This window comes from Schistocerca americana, chromosome 2, assembly GCF_021461395.2.
Source record: "Schistocerca americana isolate TAMUIC-IGC-003095 chromosome 2, iqSchAmer2.1, whole genome shotgun sequence".
Classification (NCBI taxonomy): Eukaryota; Metazoa; Arthropoda; class Insecta; order Orthoptera; family Acrididae; genus Schistocerca; species Schistocerca americana.
Genome location: NC_060120.1, coordinates 279843807 through 279868231, shown reverse-complemented (window position 1 = coordinate 279868231; position 24425 = coordinate 279843807). Strand labels below are relative to the sequence as shown.

General features: G+C 41.2%; 1 protein-coding gene across 1 annotated transcript in view; it reads left to right on the top strand.

Moving 5' to 3' along the window:
* The window catches only part of LOC124596333 (BMP-binding endothelial regulator protein), a 694738-nt gene that overhangs the window by 623765 nt on the left and 46548 nt on the right, over positions 1-24425 (top strand). Inside the window, exons 6-7 of the mRNA XM_047135436.1 lie at positions 9083-9335; positions 15263-15297. Coding sequence (XP_046991392.1) covers positions 9083-9335; positions 15263-15297 — 288 coding nt within the window. The remainder of the gene's footprint in view (positions 1-9082; positions 9336-15262; positions 15298-24425) is intronic.

The following is a 24425-nucleotide window of genomic DNA, read 5'->3' as shown; positions in this document are numbered from 1 at the left end:
CATTGCCCATACAGAACGCGGCTGAGAATTATCTTGATGAAGAAAACGCGCGACAGTTATGCAATGTTGGCTGCGTAGCTTCAGACGAAATTTCTCACCAGGCCCTCGTACTTGGCGGGAGACGCTATTGTTCTAGGTATCTTTATGCGCTCCCTGTGTGCTCAGAACTAAAAAGAACGACGTAATGCGATCGACGGGTATGCTGGAGACGCTGCCCAACACACCTGTGCAAAACTTCATCGGATTTTCACTTTGGTTTCCATTTCGCGACCGATCGTTCCTTACTTTCCGAATAACCCTCGCATATTTCTTAGACTGATTGAATAGCAACCAAGATAGATTTAATGATAGAATACGTTCGGAAGCAGCGTTTCTTACATTTCCTACGGCCTTCCTCTCGGATCTGAAAACATAAACTAAGTAACGCTAGTAACTGATACAACCAACGCAAGAAACGCACACGAACAGCCTCTAAGTAAATTTACGCACGCTGCGCTGCTAGGCTGGGTAGTGATTCTCAGCGCTACCATACCGCTGTCGCAGCGTCCTTCCGGAAAACCCAGCTTCCTCAACACAAGCGCTGCTCGCTCTTGAGACTGTATACGGCCACCCGTTTCCACATTACTGTGAAATTCACGATCGCATTTCCATTGACAGCACCCATCTGCAGGCATACATTCTCATAGTCTATTCTTCAAGTAAAATGCACACTGCTCTTTCTTCTGACTTGAGCGTGGAATCGCTGCACACACTGTCAACCGCTGCTCTTCCAGAATTGTGCTATGCATTTTCTCGATGTTTTCATCTGTGGCTGAAGTTCTCAGTGCTACAATGCTGATATCCTCAAGATACGAATGGCCGCGTTAGAACTCAGCAGTCCGTCTCTCAACAGGTGAAAATGAAGAGTCTCCTTCTACCACCACCAAATTTGAATGAATTTCCGTTGACGATAAATTGACGAAAACAAGGAATTTTATGACGGCACTAAAGTCCAGTTTACTCTATAGAAAGACGAGAGATCAGAGTTGAATGTCCTGTCGACACTAGGGTCATTGGCGACGAAGCACTGCTCTGGGTCTGGAGAACAGGACTGGAGGAAATCTGCCGTGTTCCTTTCAAAGAAACAACCTTCCTTGACCGATTTAAAGGCAGCAGGGGCAACCTAAATCTGAATAGTCGGGTGGGGATTTGAACTCTGGTCCTCCCAAACGAGAGTACATTTGAAACGTTCCTGATGTTTCTTAGTCGGAATTTCCGTGACCACGCGTGAACTCTCTCGTGCAGCTGGTCCAAGTGCTCTTAGTGATGTTTGGGGCGCGAGTCATACACCACCTGATCTCGAAAGTATCCGTACACCCCTCTGTAATACGAAATAGACCACCAGATGTCAGTAGAGAAGCAGTGACAGCAGAATAGGTCGGTCACTTCGAACGTTGACTAGTCACCTGGCTGACGAGTCCATCAGGAACATTTCACTCTTCCAGAGCTGTCTTAGTCGACTATTGCTGATGTGATTGCGAAGGGGAAACGCGAAGGAACAACCACAGCTAAACCAAGACAAGACAGATCTCATGTTCCTTATTTATGTAAATGATATGTCCTCTAGTATTATCCGTAATTCTAAAATATTTCTGTTTGCAGATGACACTAGCTTGGTAGTAAAGGATGTTGTGTGCAACATTGGCCCTGTTTCAAATAGTGAAGTTCATGAGATAATTTCATGGCTTGTAGAAAATAAACTAGTGCTAAATCGCAGTAAGACTCAATTTTTACGCTTTCTAACACACAATTGAACAAAACCTGACGTTTTAATTTCACAGAATGGCATACGATTAGTGAAATTGAACAGTTCAAATTTATAGGTGCTCAAATAGACAGTAAACTGTCGTGGAAAGGCCACGTTCAGTATCTTGTTCAAAGACTTAATGCTGCCGCTTATTTTCATTCGCTTGTACCATACGGCATTTTATTTTGGGGCCGCTACGGACACATTCCACCAACCCTATATCTTAACACACACTCGATATCCTACACCAACAACACTTCAACTGACTCACTCTCCTAGGCAATGAAACCTGCCTCGATATTTATCCTTCCTATCAACTATACTTCTTTCCCACTTATTCCACGCCATGTTAGGATCCCTCTTCCCTCCTTGTATTCCCTACCCCAAGTGTTCTCCATACTATGGCCCTACCCACACACCAAACTCTTCCTCCGTTTCTGTGCCCACCATCCACCACAACACCTATCTTCATTCCCATAGATACTACCCTACTGGCCACTATGCTTATAGTCCGTAGCCCGTGGTCAGTGGCTAGTGTTGCTGCCTCTTGATCACAGGGGCCCGGGTTCGATTCCCGGCCGAGTTGGGGATTTTCTCTGCCCTGGGACTGGGTGTTTGTGATGTCCTTACCTTTTCATCATCATCATTAGGGACAGTGGTTATATTGGACTGTGTAAAAAATGGAGTGTGTAAAAATTGGGACTTTGTATGGCCGCTGATGACCGTGCAGTTGAGTGCCCCACAAACCAAGCATCATCATCATCATCATCATCATCATCATCATCATCACTATGCTTATACCTACACCCTCCAAACCCATTCAACAATAGTTTTTGACTCCAGTGCTGGTCCTTCAACATTCTAGTGGAAGTGCTGTGTTTGTTTCTAAGAACGTTCCTGTTTTTTGCAAAGTGTTTTAAATTTATTGTTACCAGAATGAAAACTGCTCTTACTGTAGCACAAAAAAAGCGAATATGTTCTGGGCAGAGTTAACGGATGTAAAAGAAGGAACTAACTTTTCGACTTGTCTGGCATAGCATTGATCATATCGTGCAATATGCCGCAACGTGTCATTAAAGTTTAGGATGCATGCATCCCCACTCTGGGATACTTGCTATTATAGATGCACACCTGCTCTCCAATACTTCTAATTGTAGATGCATCCCACTCTCCAGAAGCATATAAATTTGTGTCTATTGTTCTTACACCCCTCACCGGGGTGGCTTTGGGGCGAAATGGACCCCTTTAGGGTGAAGTGGTCCCCTTGGGAAAAAATTAACCCTCCCCCCCCCCCCCCCGACACACCCACACGTAGAAATACAAAAGGGTTTTGAGTGCCCTCCAGGAACGAAATCACCCCCAGAAATCTTATCCCCCAGAAAAACTTTTTTACGTATTGCATATCGTGTCTCAAACCTTTTGGGTGAAACTGAAGCAGGTGACAGTGGATCCATAACAGATTATATTGAGATACGGAACCAATCGGAGAACTATATATTTATTGTGTTATGGACATACACAGAGCACACCGCGTAACAACGTAACTCGCAGTTACTGTTCAAAGCGACGACGGCCAGTCTCAATGTTCCTGTTGAGATGCGCTGCCACAGTTCTTGGAGAAAGTACCCCTTGTTGTTGGCGAAAGGATGTCATTTCTACACGACGGTGCACCAGCCCACGCCGATATTAATGCCCGTGTGCACCTGAACAACACGTACCCTTCCCACTGGATTGGAAGGGTAGGTCTTGTCCCATGGGCAGCGCAATTGCCGGGCCTCACTGCTCTGGACTTTTTCAAGCGTCAGGACTTTGTTGTAAGAAACCCTCGTAGAACCAGATGAAGACCTGCTTGATAGAGTCGAGGCTGCCTGTCCCCTAGTACAAAAGGCTCCAGGGATCTTTGAGAGAGTGCAGCAGAAGTTCATGCACCGTTGCCATGCATACTTTGAGACTATCGGTCGTCGCTTTGAACAGTTACTATGTGCCAAGTTGTTGTAATGCGGTGTATGCTGTGTATGTCCATAACACAGTAAATATACACTTCCGACCATTTGCTCCCTGTCTCAAAAGAATGTCTTGTAGAACCTTATCACCTGTTTCAATTTGATCCAAACGGTTTGAGACACCCTGTGTATGCTATTCAGCCATATCATATTATACATTGCTTAGTGTGGCTGGGAAATCTTCTGGATTTTGGGCACAGTATCAAGGCGTCAGCTTATTAATTGTAAGATGCAAATGTGCCAACACCTTGCAACTAAGAGAGCTCACTATATTGGGGAAGTAGGGTTAACTCGTAGAAAGGCGCGAATATGTCAAGATGTTTCCATTGAAATGTCTTTGAAGCTGCCAGGTAAGTCGAAAAGCTAGTTCTCTTCTTTTATATCTCAAACTCTCCCCAGGACATATACGCCTTTTTTGTGCCAAGATAGGAGCATTTTTCATTCTGGTTCCCAACTTTTACTGTACCGTAATTTTGACATTAGGCCGACATAGCTTGGCAACCGGTGTAGATTTTTGCTGACTCGTACGACGACTGTTTCGGTAGAGGTTTTTCTGATATCTTTCTAACCGAATTGCTTATATCGTGATAACGGATACGGCTTTCACAAAACAGGATGACCATTAATTATATGTTCTTGCCTACCTTATTACAAAATTTGAACGGATTTGCATTAGTTAAATACATAAAATGGCGCGCATAAAAAACTCTCAAAAACGTTTTTCTTATATGTAACATCCTAATGAAGTTAGATTTTTAAAAGCGAGTTTTCAATTTTATCGTAATAACGCATTTTTATCTGATTCACTAGGAACCATTTCCACGCATTCTGTTCACGTAAGAACGAATTTTACATGGTATATTTAGCTCGAACTTCAGCCATTGTATCTCGACAACGGATAAAGATTATTGTATACAAATGTTTCGTTTTGACTTTATCCATTTATCAACATTCGTGCCATAGTTGAACCGATTCGTACAAGTTTAAAGTAAGGAAGGAGCGCGCTTCAAAAACCTGCCAGTAAAACGCGTGTTTTGCATGTATTTGCACAAATCCGAATGATCTACAAACAAATGGTGCATTAGTTGAACATTAATTACTGCCCAACTACAATCTTTTGCAAAACGAGTCAATCGATGGGCGCAGTTTGCCAGAGCGCCGGCTCTGTTTCGCCGTTCAAACCTTGTTTAGTATTTGTTTTGTTTCGTATTGTTTTATTTGGCCTCGGAGAGTTTGTACTCTATTTAGCCATCACGAACACAGGTTTACATAGAATACGTAATTGTACCAAGAAAATACAAAAGTGCATATTTACAGAAATTAAAGTTCGAGCCGTCAACTTTTACCACAACAAATGTTTAACAAATAGATTGATAAGTAAACTAGACACATTTATGTAATCATTTGACACGTCCGATATGCTGTGACACAGCTATCACAGATATCCGAAAGGTTATACAAATGGCCGGTGGTTCGGGCTAAACCAAACACTTTCTGTCCCATGTTCCTAGTTCAAATAGAAACCGAGCACCAAGACAATGCTTCGGGGCTGTAACAATCATTCACACTTGGGCCCTACTCGACCACGGACTGTAAAACAAGGAGCATAGTCAGTGTTTTGTTCACCTTCCCTTTGTGCCTACATTACTTTCATTCTCTCAGAACGGGCTCTTCTTCGCTCCTCACACTAAGCTGTGCCGGTCTTTGTCGCTTTTCTCTTGCCACACCAGGTGTTCAGTGGTGAATTTTATGCCTAAATTTTATTCTGTCTGGCTTATCAAATTGTGTTATTCCTGGTTCCTTCAGGTCTTCTTTAACTGCATCGATCCATTTTGTTGTTTCAAATTTAGATTTACTATAGATTTCGTAGTCCATAACCTGTCTGTTCTCGTTGGTTCCATTTTTTTACCACGACCATAAAAATTTAATATGCATTTTTTCATATTCAAGTAAATGTAGGTATATTTTTTCAGTTTCCTTATTTGTTCTTCATCTGAATTTACCTTCTTCATTATAATTTGGACCTAAAATTTTCCTGATTCTCTCTTTTGAACATCTTTAGTGTCCCTGTTTCTGTTTAGCATGTCTTTCAGTCCCGTAAAGACGAAAATGGTTCAAATGCCTCTGAGCACTATGGGACTCAACTGCTGTGGTTATCAGTCCCCTAGAACGTAGAACTACTTAAACCTAACTAACCTAAGGACATCACACACATCCATGCCCGAGGCAGGATTCGAACCTGCGACCGTAGCAGTCCCACGGTTCAGGACTGCGCGCCTAGAACCGCGAGACCACCGCGGCCGGCCCCGTAAAGACGCTCTCGTTTGCTGACACTGTTGTAGTGTCTCCGTTTGGTGTATTCTGAAATGCGTTTTTTGTTATAGATGTCTTCTGTAAGCCTGAAACCTCTTTCATGAACGGTTTTGTGGAATTTTGGAGGCCAATCATGTAGCAGAGCGCCCCACAAACCAAATATCATCATCCTTGATAGTTTGCAGCATCATCGCAGAATCACCGTGTATTAGCACAGGCTCGTGCAAGGTTACAATTATTGAACTACATGAAAACACATAAATTAGTTTTCAAACAACTTACGGGAACTCAGCCAGGTAATATTTACAGCGATACACATGATTACAGCAGCCAAGTAGATCTCCTGTATTGTCGAACTTTGGATACTGGTCACTCTATGTTATATAACAATACCGAAATATTGGCATGCACGTCCAGCTAATGGGACAGTGTTATTAAGGAAGCTGTTGCGATTAAATTAGCGAGCAATTTGTAAACACAGAGGGAGATTTTTGTTTAAACTCTGCTTGAAATCCTGCTCTCTCCCTTGTCAGAAAACAGAGGGACAGAGTCAATGTTACCTCAGAGTCAATGTTACCTCACTTGCTAGTTCGTAGTGTTGCACTATCGATACCTCTGACTTTGGTCACCTTTGGTGGTACTAGTGTTCGGCGTGCGTGTGTTATCTTTCCTGAATTACTCTAAGAACCGAGGTTTTAAATTTGCTTGTACATCGCCTGTCCATTGCAGTCTGTGCCTCGAAAATGGCGGGGTGTACTCCCGCCGAAACATCTGAGGTCGCTGTAAATATTACCTGGCTGAATTCCAGTAGGTTGTTTGAAAATTGTATACCCCAAGAGAAAACTCAGGTCTCACATAAATTAGTAACAAACTAAGGTGTGCACACACTCTGTTCAACATGTAAACGTGACTACAGATATTTGGATTTAGGTTATGAAATGTTCGATGTGCCTGCCATCATTAACGATGATGTGGCGCAGGCGAGCAGCGAAATTCTGCATGACCCGTTGAAGTGCCGGAACATCGAGGCCGTCCATGACCTCCTGGATGGCTGTTTTCAGCTCAGCAACGGTTCTGGGGTTACTGCTGTACACCTTGTCTTTAATATAGCTCCACAATAAGGAGTCGCATGCGTTCAGATCCGGAGAATATGTCGACAAATTGAGGCCCATGCCAGTGGCCTCTGGGTACCCCAGAGCCAGAATGCGGACCCCAAAGTGCTCCTCCAGGACATCAAACGCTCTCCTGCTTCGATGGTGTCGAGCTCCGTCTTGTGCGAACCACATCTTGTCGAAATCGGGGAACTTTGGATAATAGGGATGAAATCATCTTCCAAAACCTTCACGTACCGTTCGGTAGTCACTGAGCCATCAAGAAATATCGCACCGACTATTCCGTGACTGGTCACAGCACAGTCAACCGTTGAGTATGATGGGACTTCTCGATTGCGAAATGTGGATTCTCAGTCCCCCAAATGCGCCAATTTTGCATACTGACGAACCCATCCAAAGTACAAGGCGCATCTTCATGCGGATATTAATTCCCATCATGCCCCGCGGCCAGCCGTGCAGTTTGAACGTCCTGATGCAAACCGCTCAGAAGCTATGGCGATTAGACTTGGCCACTGTTTCTATGTTTCGATACAGTGTATCGATACGTGGAACTGTTTCATTGTTTCGGAACGGCTGTGGTTCACTGTTTCGAAACAGTGGTGTTTCATTCCGTCACTGTCTCGGATAAGCGGACCAGATTCGATCTCGAGACAGACACAGAAACTGTATCGTTGTTTCAAAATAAGGCTGTTTCAGTCCACCTGTGCTTGGAACGGACTAATTGTATCGAAACAGTGATGTTTCATTCCGCTCTGTGTCGGACGAGATTCGGGCTCGGCACAGGTACTGAAACACAACGTACCACTTCATGAAACACTTTCAAGAGTGTCGAAATCTTTTTGAGAAGCAATAGCATGAAGCTTAAGATATCCGAAAATAAACAGTTAGCTGACTGTCCTATTTCGAAATGGCGTAACATCTGCTTTATAAACTCTAACCAAACAATAAAACAACGCATACTATTCACATTCAAAATAATAAATATGTGAAAATCATTCGTTTAAATTACACTTTTTTATAGCATACGCTTCTCTGTTCATGTACAGTAATCATACTAAGAAACGCAAGTAAGCCTACAACATTTTGAATAAAAAAAGGCGTAGAGTGACAGTTATTAGACATATACATAAATTTGATGTAGGTATAATTGCAAACAATCTGTTTGACATATCACTGATAGTGTAATGGTGAACGGGAAGAGCTGGAAAGCATGGTGAATTTATAGTAACGGTTCGAAACACCTTGAAAGACAATTTTTTTCTGTTATATTTTCTTATTTATTCGAATTATTTGGCGTTATTTGTGGGTCTATAGTCACTATGCCTATTATCCACAATGATTCCCATTGTGTGCATGGAAATTAGCAGGATGGGTATATTACCCATACTAACGGAATGTGGGAATCCCAGTAGCATATCCGTTGTTTCTGCAGTTTGCTCCCTCCTCCAGTTCCGTTCGTGGTGGTTCTTCTGTCTTCAGCTATGGCTGTCCTCAACCAATTGAAAAGTATGAAAGTCACACGAAACGAAAGCAGCGCATTTGCTGCAGGAAATACGAAACTGCCAAGACGCCTAAGTGATAGTTTCATACTATAATTATCGCTCTCGCACCTCATTTGTGTTTATATGGACATATGTATACAGTAGACATTCAAGATGATAAAATGTGTAGTTTTATTAGATTACAAAACACAAACTGTTTCACTGTTTCGAAACAGCGTATCGAAACATTACATTGTACTATTTCATTTGTTCCGAAACAGTTACGAGTTTCATTTTGCCCATCTCTAATGGCGATTTTACTTCATGTAGTTCGGTAAGTGCCACAGTGTACCTCGCCTGCAGGGCAGACGCCGCCACCTGTTGCAGGCTGCCAGCTGAACGGCCGGCAGGTGTCTCCCGGGTCGACGGTGCGCTCGTCGCAGGACGCGTGCGTGGAGTGCCGCTGCGGCCCCGGCGGCCGGCTTTCGTGCGAGAAGCGCGCCTGCCCCGTGCTGCAGTGCCCGCGCGAGCGCCGCGTGCGGCTCGCCGGCGAGTGCTGCGCGCGCTGCCTGGGCAGCCGCGCGCTGCTGCTGCCGCCCGCCGGCCGCTGCCTCGTCGGCATGCTCATCCTGCCGCCGCCGCCGCCCCCGCACCGCTCCGTCGTCAGCGCGCCCACCCCCGCCGCCGAGCCCGACCCCTGCACCACGTGTCGCTGTCACCGCAACGGCACCGCCGTCTGCCACAGGCAGGTAAGCCGACCAGTCACCCTGCACTCAGGGGCGCCAGGTAAACAATGCAGATTTGGTACACAGAGTCTTTCATAATAATAGCGAATACAATCCATTTCCATACTCGCTAAATCTGATTCAGTTTTTAACGGCATACCAAGAGCCCCAAAGAACGGCATATAATATACAGTATGTTTCCAAATAGGACTTTATAACTTCAAAAATTCATATAAATTTACTACAAGAAGATACAGAGCTGGTTTTGCTGCTGTTTTGTAGAGAAACACATCAAGTTTTTTTTTTTTTTTTTTTTTTTTTTTTTTTTGCACACATCCCATCGGAAGTCAATTTCTTCCCAAACTCGCTGTAGCATTGCAGGTGTAACTTGCTCGGTGGCGGCGTAAATTCTCGCTCTAAGTTCAGGTAGAGAAGTCAACATAGGAGGTACAAACACAATATCCTTGATGAATCCGCATAAAAAAATGGAGTGGTGTCAGGTCTGGGAAACGTGGGGGTCATGCAATTGGCACATCACGGCCAATCCATTGACCTGGAAAGCGTTCACTGAGAAAATCCCGAACGTCAGCCAGGTAATGGCGTAGTGCACCATCTTGCATGAAGCAAACATTTCGTTCTTGGCCATCTTAATCGATCTGTGGTATCAAAAATTGTTGTAACATATACAGGTACACTATCTCGCTGATGGTTCTCTCATGGGAAAAAAAGGGGCCGTTCACTTCGTTCTTGCTCAATGCCCAAAAAACGTTCAGTTCAGGGCTATCGCGAACATGTTGCAATTTTTGATGTGGATTTTCACTGCCCCAAATCCTAGAATTATGTGTATTAACCTTGCCACTTACGGCAAAAGTAAACTCGTCAGAAAAGATGATTTTGTCCAAGAAATGTTCATCCTCATGTAATCGATTTAACATATCCGCACAGAAGTTCTTGCGAGCAATTTTTTCAGTGTCTTTTATTGCTTGTACGATCGTCAATCATATGGTTTCAAATGCAAACGGTTTTTCAGCACACGCCAAACAGTCGTATATCGAATTCACGGTTTCGCGAGATGCACGCCGGGTCGATTACGTAGGACTGTTGACAAAAGGTTGTCTCACTCGCTTAACGACCCCGTCAGATGTGCTTGGACGATCTGATGATTTATCATGTCCTACCGAGCACTCTGTTTCTACAGAACATTTATGCCGCTCATAAATTGCAGGCCTACTAGGAGGATTTTTAGCGTATTTCGTACTAAAATTACGCTGAACTGTTGTCGCCGATTTCGTTTCTTCAAAAAACACACAGCTAGCACGCTCGGGTTCAGTGAAAGCAGCCAACTTTAACGCAACTGCCTCTAGCGCTCTTTATCGTGAGATTCGGGAATAGCGAACTACGCGAAACAAAAGTTGAAGTATTTCCCTACAGATTGACAATATAATCACCTCTATAGGTACTAGTAATTAACTTATATGAATTTTGAAAGTTGTAAAGTCCTTTTTCAAACACACTGTGTTAGGGAAGGAAGAACGGAAGGAGGAGCGCCAAATGATGTGTCGCTTGTGCGGAAAAATGTTCTCGAACCGGCCCTGCCTATACCAGGCACGCCACATTCTAACACATCGTGTTACGTCCCACTGTAACACATCGTGTTACGAATCCTCCCAAGAACGCCACGTACAGTGATGAGCTCGTGGGCAGCTACGAAACGCCGGAAACAAACGACAAATCGAGAGTAATTAATGAACATGGAATCAGGTGACGGATTCGGGACCTTTCGACGAGGAACAAAGCTCTGCTGTGTCAAATATTTCCATACCAGTTTTATTTCGAAGTATCTAAAAATTCAAACGCCAATGAAAGCAGCTAAATAATAACAGAAACGAAAGAAACCTTATGCTAGTAATTACGTACAGAGGAGCCGAAATCTGTAAACAGATCTCAGCTGCCGTCATTTTGAGAGGAATTATTAAACAGTTCGCAATGGCAGCGGTTTGAGGCGCGCACAAACACAGAACACCCCGCATTCCAACGGCCGAGGCTGCGCTAGGTGAGGAAACGTCTGGAGCAAAAAGGAAGCGGCCAGTTCTATGGTCGTGCAGGCGACATCTAGCCGCTTGACCTTCCTGAGTTTTTTCAGCCGTAGGCACATTAGTGTGAGGTACCGGCCAGTTAACTAACACCCGAGCATCGCCGCCCAGGCCAGTCCTGAAACGTCTGCTTGGAAGGTTCACTAGCGGCCGCCTCGCCCGCGACCACCATGCGACGGTTAAGGCTTAACGGTTCGTGGTTTCGGGCACAGTCTAATAATGATGCTCGAATTCGATCACCTTTTCGATGGGTTGGCGATAGCAGGTATTTCGCGAGACTACGAGAGAGCAGCAGTACCACCCATACAGCAAGGTTCACCGAATTCCGCGACCCCCCCCCCCCCCCCCCCCCCCCCCCTCGGTTTTGTTGCCTAACCCTAGTTCTCATGGTTCAGTATTCTCACTCCGAGGTGTTCTCAGTTCAATTTATGTAGCTTTAGGTGAATACTACCTCTATATGGTTTTCTGTGATTGTGTCTATGTCAGTAGAAAGTGTCCTCAGTTAAGGATCCGTTGTTCTGTGCTAATTTCAAAATATGTCTCTTTGTGCTAATTTCCAAATCTTTTATTTGTGTTGCGATTTCCAACACCTTTCCCAGTATCCATCCACATTCGTGGCACCCAGCAAGTAGGGTCATAGACTATGCCTTCCCACGGTCTGCTACTGGGTAGAATAATAACATGAGACCCCAATGGCCTATCAGTATTTATCTCACATGGTAACTGGTAACTCAGTTCATTCAGGCCGCTTGTGATGTGAAAACTGGCAGTCGGTTTGGGTGTGGTAGCGGACCGTGACGTGAAAGTCGTGTGCACAAGTAGGGAAAACGTAGACATACCCGCCGGACAAAATATCAGTTATCCACTTAAAAGCACGCAGTGGTTGCTCTGGAGCGCTGCAGACAATGTGCAACTGGAAGCAAGCAGCCATTCGGGCCTCCACAGCTCACGCAAGTCGCAATGAAGTGGCTTGTAGATGCGTACGGATTCGGCGCAGTAACAGGCGTCGGAGTGACAGAAACGAGCTGCCGTGTTTGCACGTGCCCGTGACAGCACCGTGAATCAAGTTTCTGCATTTGTTGGTGCATCAGCGAGGGCTGTGCAACGTGTCCACTAGGAATGGTGTACCAGTCGCAGCCATGTAACATGATGTAAGAACCGTGACCTTAAGAAGACACCAAGTGACAGGGACGAGTGTCATGCCTTGTCAATAACTGTCGGTTTAGATCCACCAGCATGTCCATCTCAAACAGTTTCCGAGGGAACATAGCAAAGGAAACTGCATGCAATGTGTATCTTTCCAAAACGCCACTGCTCACAGAGGCGTCCGACAACTCACGATTTCACCTCTTCTTCAAATAATACAAGTCGTCGAGTGCCACGACTCCTCAATCAGGTATTTTATTCACAATATTTGTAGTTGAGGCTGGACGTGGTTCTGTGATATTTTGGAGGTTTCTGGCATCGGGTCTTGGACCACTCTTTCGGGTTACTGTGTACATGAACGAGGATGTTTATTTCAACATTTTCGGTGACCCAATGTGGTTCTTTGTTCTATTTATTACACGATGAGTTTGCTGTGAATATTCCCGTCTTCCAGCATGACAAAGCTGTGTTCACAGGGCTACACCAATACTTCCCTGGTTTGTCGTACACTCAAGCATGCTACCGCAAGTCCACTGGCCTGTTAAATCACCCGATCTTAAACCAATAGCAAATGTCCAGGATTACTTGGAATAGTGGATGCAACTTACCAACTAAGGTTCCAGCAATTTGGCTGCTCTACAGGATTTAATTATTGATGAGCAGGTCAAACTGCGAATGGCGTACCTCAAGAAACTTGATGACCTTCTTCCTCTCTGAATGGAGGCCATTATCAAGGTTTTGCTTTACGGTGTCACTGTCATCTATCCTGCACGTGACTAACTTTTTATTTTATTTTTTTTATTTTTTAGCATTGTGTCTTAGTCGTGCGCGGTGCCAACATGTTCCAAACTGCCGTGCACAAAGATGCGATTTTTCAGTTGGTCGCATCTCAGGTTCTATTGACCACAGAGTAAAGGATTCAAATGTTTTGGTTAGCCCTTTGACTAGCGACCATTTCTATACCTATCGGAACGACGGCCACACTCCAGCTATCCTACTGTACAGTGTCAAAATTTAAACATTACACACTTCCCTCCAGTCCAAGAAAATTGAACAAATCGGTTGTTCTTTCGCATTGGGTGTCGTCTAAGATGGACCTCAGGCGGCTTATATTAGTACAATTTGTTAATGGGAGGTTTCTGAGAAAACGCCGAAAAATCGTGATTTTTGGATACGAAAAGTATCAGTTGTGGAGATGGCCACTTCTATAATTTCTCTTCATTGCAAATCTTCGAAATTTTGCATCATATGTTCTTAAGATTATCTTCCAACGGAACCTTGAAACGTTTTTCGCTATTATTATTATTTACCGAAATCCAGGAGTTAAAAGTTACTGTCCTTTGAATGTAAAATATCTACGTGATGCCCTATCTGAGGCATAAAAGTAGTTCTAATTAACGTAGTGAACACATGACGGGTTCTAGAGTCATCGCAAGGGTTCTGATATCACCAAACAATTATTTCACTCAGCAGTTTTTTCGCCAATATAATTTTGATGACGCGCACTTTCTATATAGAGGGCACTTAGTGGCTACACAGATATGCCCAAAGTGGTACTGCAGTGACAAAAAATGGGCTAAAAATGGTCTTTGCATTCCAGAAAAGAACTTAAAATGACTGCCAAAACTTATGTAACCCTGGAAAGACTGAAAATACAGTAAAATGTTTCTAATAACATTTTTACTCTTTTGACAGAAATCATAAGCCTGGCATTTCCGGTGAACTGTAATCGATAAGCACAAGTATTCAAGAAAAATGTAAAGCAAACGATGTTGTGTTGACCTTATATTATGTGTACTTGTGTGTTGTTTATGTGCGTCATAGTATGTAAATGCGTCGAAGTATATAAAATGTCAAAATTTTACTGACATACATAATTCGTTTTACACAAGTAGCAAACCTGCTGAAACAGTGAAGACAAAGGAACCAGCAGAAAGATGCTCATCTCGGAGTACCAAAAAGAAAAATATATTCCTCTTTAAAAGACACTGACAGAAAAGTGAGTGACCAGCTACTACAATCCTCGTTCCGCATTCCTCACCAAAAATTTTGCTATGCGCACATATTCGCACTTTTTATGCTAAAAGGGAGTAGTAGAGAGACAGTGCCGGTGGAAGAGAGCGGAGGCGGTGCCAGTGCGAGAAAAAGAGAGAAGAGACAGTAATGGTGGGAGATATAAAGTGGCAGCGAAAGAGAAAAAGAGATGGAAGAAGACAGTATGGGCAGAGGTCATTGTTGGTAACCGGAATAAAATAACAGGATCCTTTTACCGACCTCCCAATTTAGATAATTCAGTTGCTGAAAGGTCTAAAGAAAATTTGAGTTTGATTTCAAACACATAGCTGGTGGTGACTTTAATTTACCCTCGATATGTTGGCGAAAATACATGTTTAATTCCGGAGGTACGCATAAAATATCATCCGAAATTATGCTAAACGCGTTCTCTGACAATTATTTCGAGCATTTAGTTCATGAGCCCATGCGAATAGTAAACAGTTGTGGAAACACACTTGACCTCTTAGCAACAAATAATCCAGAGTTAATAACGAGCATCAAAATTCTTATAAAAACAATTCTAGTATACTCAGCTAAAAAAAATAAAGTAAAACCACCTGCACCATATTCAATATTAAAACCTGAAACTAACTCAGACTCACCTTCGGCAAAGTCAAAAGGAGTACGGTTAGTTTCGGCTAAACAAGAAGCAAAGCAAGCTAAAGCTAAAGGAAAAGAAATAATAACAAATCAACAATAAAGCTGATAATTTATAAAATCAAACATGTTAAAACTACCAATTAAAATAATTAAAGATAATAAAATTAAAGCCAAACTAACTTCATATGAAATTGTTTGAGCAACAGAACGAAGAGGATCTAATAAAGAATAATTTGAATTAGAAGATCAACCAGCAATCATAATGGTATAAACACCTAATCTAGTGCAACATAAAAAAACAAAAACCCATAATAAAAAGAACATATATAAGTTAAGTAAGGGAAAATTACTCAAACAGCCAAAGAAATTATTAAATTAAAAACAGGAGAAAAATAATAAAGTAAATAATTAGATATAATAGGAATTGGCTGCTCCTTACAAATCAACTTAATAGCATCACTAAAGGGTTGTGGGATTCCTACAAATCCTACCTTATTTGGACCCTTACGAATCTGAATATAACCTAAAACCTTACGCTCCAATAAAGTTAGAAAAGCAACACTAATTAAAACACAAATAACTAATAAAAGAAAATTTAAAATAAACATAAATAAATCATAAAGTATCAATACTATTTGTAGAAAAAATCTACATAAATGAACTCTAAATTCAACACATTAATCTGTCAAAATAGTAAATTAATTAATATTAATCAATATAATAAAAAATATTTCAACCATATGGTCCTTTCGTACTAATATGGATTAATAGTCTTAGGATAGAAACCGACCTGGCTCACGCCGGTCTGAACTCAGATCATGTAAGAATTTAAAGGTCGAACAGACCTAATTTTTCTTAATCCAACATCGAGGTAGCAATCTGCTTTGTCGATATGAGCTCTCAAAAACAATTATGCTGTTATCCCTAAGGTAACTTAATCTTATGATCATAAATTATGGATCAAAACAACAAACATAAATCAATGATATAATAATGAAGAGTTTATTTATTCTTCATGTCACCCCAACAAAACATCATTATTAAATATAGAAAGACAAACAAAAAACAATATAAAAGTAAAATGTTAAGCTCTATAGGTTCTTCTCATCCTAAAGAAGAATTTAAGCCTTTTGACTCAAAAGTTAGATTCAAAAATTTATTAAGAGACAGTTGATTTCTCGTCAAGCCATTCCAGCCACTAATTAAGAGACTAATGATTATGCAACCTTTTCACGGTCAAAATACCGCGGCTCTTTAAAAATCCGCTCAGTGAGCAGGCCAGACCTCAAAGTATTTTCAAGAGGACATGTTTTTGATAAACAGGCGGAAATCAATTTTGCCTAGTTCCTTATAATAAGTTTCCAAGGTAAAAATTTTATACAAATAAAAATACTAATTCTATCATTATTACAAAAATTCTAAAATTAAATTAATAATCTTAATAAAAAACCTAAAATACTTATAAAATCAAAACAAAAAATAATGAACTAAAACATAATCTTAAAGATAGCTGGTTTAAAGCTTACTATTATATTTTTATAAAACAAATTTTAGGTTATTAACTTCTCAATTTTTTCTTAAGAAACTAAATATCTTAGGAAACGATTAACATCTCATTTCTATAAATAATTTAATAATAATTATGACACATTAACTATAAATTATTTATAAATCAACCCAAATGGAGACAAGTAAAATAAATACTAAAATTTTGATAAACCCTGATACAAAAGGTACAATAAATAAAATCTACTTAAAAAAATTTAAAATAATATTTCATAAAACACATTACCAATAAACTATAATTTAAAAAATCAACTCTATAAAATATACTAAGACAAAATTCAACAAAATTATTTATATTACATAATTAAATGAACAAAAAATAAATATAATAAAATAAATAATCAAGATATCCTGATTTGCACAGAAAAATTTTCAGTGTAAGTTAAACACTTTTCTAATAAGTTATATGTTTGAACCTCTTCCTAGATACACTTTCCAGTACATCTACTATGTTACGACTTATCTCATCTAAATTGAAGCTACCTTAAAATAATAAAAATAGAATAATCAATAATGAGAGCAATGGGCGATGTGTACACACCTCAGAGCCAATATCAGTTTAATTAAATAAATTAAATTACTATCAAATCCACCTTCATTAACAGTATTTCACCATCAAATCCGTCATAAACAAAAATCTATTGTAACCCACCTCCTCTTAACTATAAGCTGCACCTTGACCTGAAATATTTTATAATTATAAATCTTGAGAATTATAACTCTAAAAAGATTCTCTGATAATGGAGATATACAAACAAATAAATTAAGTAGAGTAAATCGTGTATTATCAATCATGGGGTAGGTTCCTCTGAATGGAATGAGATACTGCCAAATTCTTTGGGTTTAAAGAACTTAACTAATAGTACCCTGGTAAATATAATTAACATTTAAAATAATAGGGTATCTAATCCTAGTTTATTATTTAAATTTCACAGATTCATAAAAAGAGCTACAAATAAATTTTAACATTTCACCTTACAAACTTATATTTTAACCCTAATAATATAAACAACTGTTTTAACCAATAATATTCACTTGTATCAATCGTATAACCACGGCTGCTGGCACGAATTATGCCGATACTAAATCAATTGCTAAATCCAAAATCACTTGATAATTAAATCAAATTACTGCAAAAAGAACATTTAGTTTAACAAAACTTACATATAATACAAAGAAAAAGTGAATAAACAAGCAAGAATAAAACTTTTAAGAACAAGAAATAAGAAATTTAAAAATTTATCAAATTCAGAAAAAATAAAAGATTCAAATATTTGAAGAAAAAAAAGAAAAAATCACAGACACAGGGTTGTCGTAGCGAGATTGAATATTGCAATCCCCAAATCCTCCAAAAACAAGCGAAAAATATATGTATTCAAAAAAGCAGATCCAAATTCACTTGATGCCTTCGTGAGAGACAGTCTCCAACATTCCAAATTAACAATGTAAGTGTAGGCCAGATGTGGCTTAAATACAGAGAAATAGTATCGGCAGTAATTGAGAGGTTTATACCAAATAAATTAACAAACGAAGGAGCTGCTCCTCCTAGGTACACAAAATGGGCTAGAACACTGTTGGAGGAACAACGAAACAAACATGCCAAATTTAAACAGATGCAAAATCTCCAAGATTGGCGATCTTTTACAGAAGCTCGAAATTTAGCGCGGACTTCAATGCGAGATGCTTATAACAGTTTCCACAATGAAACTTTGTCTCGAAATCTGGTAGAAAATCCAAAAAGATTCTGGTTGTATGTGAAGTATGTTAGCGGCAAGAAACAATCGATACCTTCTCTACGCGATAGCAATGGAGATACTATCGAAGACAGTGCTGCCAAGCCAGAGATACTAAACACAGCCTTCCGAAATGCCTTCACAAAAGAAGACGAAGTAAATATTTCATAATTCGAATCAAGGACACTTGCCAACATGAGTAACGTAGAAGTAAATATCTTCGGAGTAGTGAAGCAACTTAAATCACTTAATAAAAGCAAGTCTTCTGATCCAGACAGTATACTAATCAGGTTCCTTTCGGAGTATGCTGATGCATTAGCTCCATACTTAATAATCATATACAACCGTTCGCTCGACGAAAGATCCGTACCCAAAGACTGGAAAGTTGCACAGATCACACCAATATTCAAGAAAGGTAACAGGAGTAATCCACTAAATTACAGGCCCATGTCGTTAACGTCGGTATGCAGCAGGATTATGGAACATATATTGTGTTCAAACATTATGAATTATCTCGAAGAAAACGGTCTATTGACACACAGTCAACATGGGTTTAGAAAACATCGTTCCTGTAAAACACAACTAGCTCTTTATTCACATGAAGTGTTGAGTGCTATTGACAAGGGATTTCAGATCGATTCCGTATTTCTGGATTTCCGGAAGGCTTTTAACACTGTATCACACAAGCGGCTTGTAGTGAAATTGCGTGCTTATGGAATACCACCTCAGTTATGTGTCTGGATTTGTGATTTCCTGTTAGAGAGGTCACAGTTCGTAGTAATTGTCGGAAAGTCATCGAGTAAAACAGAAGTGATTTCTGGCGTTCTCCAAGGTAATGTTATAGGCCCTTTGCTGTTCCTTATCCATATAAACGATTTGGGAGACAATTGGAGCAGCCGTCTTAGGTTGTTTGCAGATGACACTGTCGTTGTCGACTAATAAAGTCATCAGAAAATCAAAACAAACTGCAAAACGATTTAGAAGAAATATCAGAATGGTGCGAAAAGTTTAAGTTGACCCTAAATAACTAAAAGTGTGAGGTCATCCACATGAGTGCTAAAAGGAATTCGTTAAACTACGGTTATACGATAATTCAGTCTAATCTAAAACCGTAAATTCAACTAAATACCTAGGTATTACAATTACGAACAACTTAAATGGGAAGGAACACACAGAAAATGTGGGGAAGGCTAATCAAAGACTGCGTTTTATTGGCAGGAGGCTTAGAAAATGTAACAGACCTACTAAGCAGACTGCCTACACTACGCTTGCCCGTCCTCTTGTAGAAAACTGTTGCGCGGTGTGGGAACCTTACCACATAGAACTGACGGAGTACATCTAAAAAGTTCAAAGAAGTGCAGCACGTTTTGTATGATCGCGAAATATGGGAGAGTGGGTCACAGAAATGATACAGAATTTGGGCTGGACATCGTTAAAAGAAAGGCGTTTTTCGTTGCGACGGAATCTTCTCACGAAATTCCAATCACCAACTTTCTCCTCCGAATGCGAAAATATTTTGTTGACACCGACCTACATAGGGAGAAACGATCACCACGATAAAATAAGGGAAATCAGAGCTCGTACGGAAAGATACAGGTGTTCGTTCTTTCCGCGCGCTACACGAGATTGAAATAATAGAGAATTGTTAAGGTGGTTCGATGAACTCTCTTCCAGGCACTTAAATGTGATTTACAGAGTATCCATGTATATGTAGATGTAGATAGATGTAGATAATAGCAGTGGGAGCCAAAGAGAGTGGAGACAGTGGGAATTAAAATATAAATGAGCAGAGACAATACATAGGCTCGAGAGGGGGGGGGGGGTTTCTGGACCCTTCCAGATTGGCAAACTTTAAGACATAGGTACAATGGAGGACTCAGTGGGTACAGTAGAAAAAATAAGTTGGATCTCCCAAAAGTTTGGAGATGTCGAGGTATGCTGGAGGCACTGGCAATGGGAAAGAACGACAACATGAGACTTAGTGAGAGAGGAGAGAGTGGCAGTAAGATATATTGTGAATCAATGCAAGGAAAAGGAGACAACAGGTGAGGGACTTACAAAAACAGTGTTGGCGAGAGGGAGATGCTAAATATGAAGGCTTAGCCACAAATAAAGACGTGCCAAAAAGGTTTAGAATGTTATTTGTTGAAAGAGCGCGATTATGTTGAATGTCAAAATGTATGATGAGGAAGATGGGCTGAGAATTGAGGGAGCTGGTTCGCCACTTTTCTGTCGTAGTCTTTTAAGCGTTTTTTCCGCAGGCAGACATGTCAGTTGATAGTCTGTCGTTGCCCTCTTACTTGCTACGGTCTTACATTTGACAGGAAAGGAATGAAATCTATACAGTAAAAACAAACGTAGTACACTTACATCTTTTTCAAAGCTGAGACTATAAAAACCATGAATACGGCACTAACATATGGTTTCAGTTCTATTATTTTCACATGTAAACCTTTCATACCCGCGACCCATATCAAAGGGCTCTAGTGGTGTGTTATCCTAACATGATATTTTTACAGATAGTAGATCACATGTATGTGAAGTTGCTATTTTAATTTGCAAGCCATTACTCCCCAGCCTCACAAACAGGGATGCTGAGGGTGTCAAAACACATAGCAGTAGTCTCCTGGTACTATGTCGTATGGTACCAAGATTCGTTAAGATTGCTTCATATCTTCCAGAGTGATGCTGGAACGTACATCCCCTCACACAACGGCTGCTCGCTTACACATATATACAGCATACTTGAAACCACACTAGAAATTACTTTCTTAACCGTTTGGCGAGTTTACTTCATGAAAAGCGTTCCCTGAGATTGCCAGTTTGAAATTCCAAATTTTGCCGCCCGCGGTGGTCTTGCAGTTCTAGGCGCTCAGTCCGGAGCCGCGCAACTCCTACGGTCGCAGGTTCGAATCCTGCCTCGGGCATGGATGTGTGTGATGTCCTTAGGTTAGTTAGGTTTAATTAGTTCTAAGTTCTAGGGGACCGATGACCACAGATGTTAAGTCCCTTAGTGCTCAGAGCCATTTGAACCAAATTTCTCTGAACCAGTTTTTGATATACGTGTGAGCAAGTTTTACTTTCTGCGTTTTATGGCTGCGAACGAAATCACTTATCAGTGATTCATCGATATTCAGTTAGGATTTACAGTTTTGTCAACAATCCTGGATGTTATAAAGTTTTCCCGTCGCTGGAAATGCCCCCGTTATCGTCCTTAGTCGCCGTTCCTGGTCATTGCGCGACAACCTCGGCTGTATGAGAGATCCTCGCAGAAACGCGCTTTGAACTCTTGTGCTTAGAACGTAGTGTCAGTAGACTTTGACAGTAACGACGAATCGCATTTCAAATGGCTCTGTCTATGCATTATGGTTTTTGTTAACTTAGAGCACAACAATGTAAGAAAATTCCACCAGTTACTGCTTTACATTGAAATTGTTGAAAAACAACCGAATCCTGAATGTTCAAAACTGGTCTGCAAAACATCCGTCTTCAAGTTCAGATCCTTATTTATGTTCCTGTTATAAAACTAAATAAACTACCATGGTTTTTATTCCAATGACGATTCCCAGCTATTACTTTCCTTCGAACAGGTACCACAGCCGCAGAAAATTTTTGAAATTATTACACTGTTCGCTTTGGTTTGTAGTTATTTATTAATAATAATAAAAATAAAAAATTATGACAGTCGAAGACTCACAGGTTGTCATTGTCAAACATTCAAATCCACGTCCAAATCCTTACTCAGACGTTATATTCTTTCGTACTCACAATTATACAACGAAAAAATGACCTGGAGCCCGACTACCCAAACATAATAACGACCCGCATGCTGGAGGTAGCCGCGATCAAGCAAGAAACATTACTAAAATTCATTGGATTTCTTCACCTTTCCATACGCGACTCCACAACCAATTGTCTCCGAAGCAAAGCGAATTGCAACAATATCATTTAGAACAATGTTTCCGCCAACAAACAGTTCAAATACCCTAGTCTCCCTGAATTTCCCAAATCTTTCAGAATACCCAGAGATTTCTCTGAGTTTTCCAGAAAATTCAGTTTTCTTGAGAATTCCTGATTTTCTAGACAAGTTTCTACCACGTTAAAAAAATGAAATACGAAATAGTATCTGACAACGGGTTAAGCTATCTGAATGCAGAAACTGGAGGAAACAATGACAGAATTGCATCCGACATGCAGCTTCATGAAGTAACCAGTATGCGAAGGAGTTCATTTAGTAAAGTGGGCGTGTTTACTAGAAACTCGTACGTTCAAAAGTATCATAAAAGCCGTGAATCGGGTAGTGAAGACCAAATACAAGACCACCGTGCGCCGGAATTAAACAAGTCTGAGATCACGTCTGTGGACTGGTTGAAAAACCACGGGAGCCTGGCAAGGCAGACAAATCGTGTCCGGTGGAATGGGCCGGGACTGTTGCTAGTTGGACGACGCAGGTAATGAATCATAGGAATTTGGGAAGCGAACGAACACAATACCTGCGGTAGTCTAATCCGTTAGTTACTACGTCATACAAAACTTCGGTTAAACGTGGGAAAATAAGGTACCACATTTGAAGGGGTCGACAGAAGGTTCTGATTACGAATTTAGTGTGGAATAATCTAATCACACTGTCGTTGTTTTTCTCGAATGCATCATAAGCTGGTAACAAGTTCTTTCATGCGTACCACTACAACTAGTTGTTGTACTTTGTCATGCTGTATTTACACAGAAGAGCCAAAGAAACTGGTACACCTGCCTAATATCGTGTAGGGCCCCCGCGAGCACGCAGAAGTGCCGCAAAACGACGAGGCATGGACTCGATTAATGTCTCAAGTAGTGCTGGAGGGAACTGACACCATGAATTGTGCAGGGCTGCCCATAAGTCCGTAAGAGTACGAGGGGGTGGAGATTTGTTCTGAATAGCATGCTGCAAGGCATCGCAGATATTCTCAATAATGTTCATTTCTGGGGAGTTTGGTGGCCAACGAATGTGTTTAAACTCAGAAGAAAGTTCCTGGAGCCACTTTGTAGCATATCTGGACGTGTGGGGTGTCGCATTTTCCTGCTGAAATTCCCCAAGTCCGTCGGAATGCACAACAGACATGAATGGATGCAGGTGATCAGACAGGATGCTTACGTGCGTGTCACCTGTCTAGACGTATCAGGGGTCGCATATCACTCCAACTGCGCACGCCCAACACCATTACAGAGCCTCCATCAGCTTGAACAGCCCCCTGCTGACGTGCAGGGTCCATGGATTCATGAGATCGTCTCCGTACCCGTACACGTCCACCCACTCGATACAATTAGAAACGAGACACGTCCGACCAGGTAACATGTTTCCAGTCATCAACAATCCAATGTTGGTGTTGGGCCCAGGCGAGGCGTAAAGCTTTGTCTCCTGCATCCATCAAGGTTACACGAGTGGACCTTCCGCTCCAAAAGCCCATAACGATGATGTTTCGTTGAATGGTTCGCACGCTGCCAATTGTTGATGGCCCAGCATTGAAATATGCAGCAATTTACGGAAGGGTTGAACTACTGTCCCGTTGAACGATTTTCTTCAGTCGTCGTTCGTCTAGTTCTTGCAGGATCTCTTTCCGGCCGCAGCGATGTCGGAGATTTGATGTTATACCAGATTCCTGATATTCACGGTACACTCGTGTAATGGTCGTACTGAAAAATCCCTGTTTCATCGCTGCCTCGGAGATGCTGTGTCCCATTGCTCGTGCGTCGACTATAACACCACGTTCAGACTCACTTGTATCTTGATAAACTGCCATTGTAGTAGCAATAACCGACCTAACAACTACGC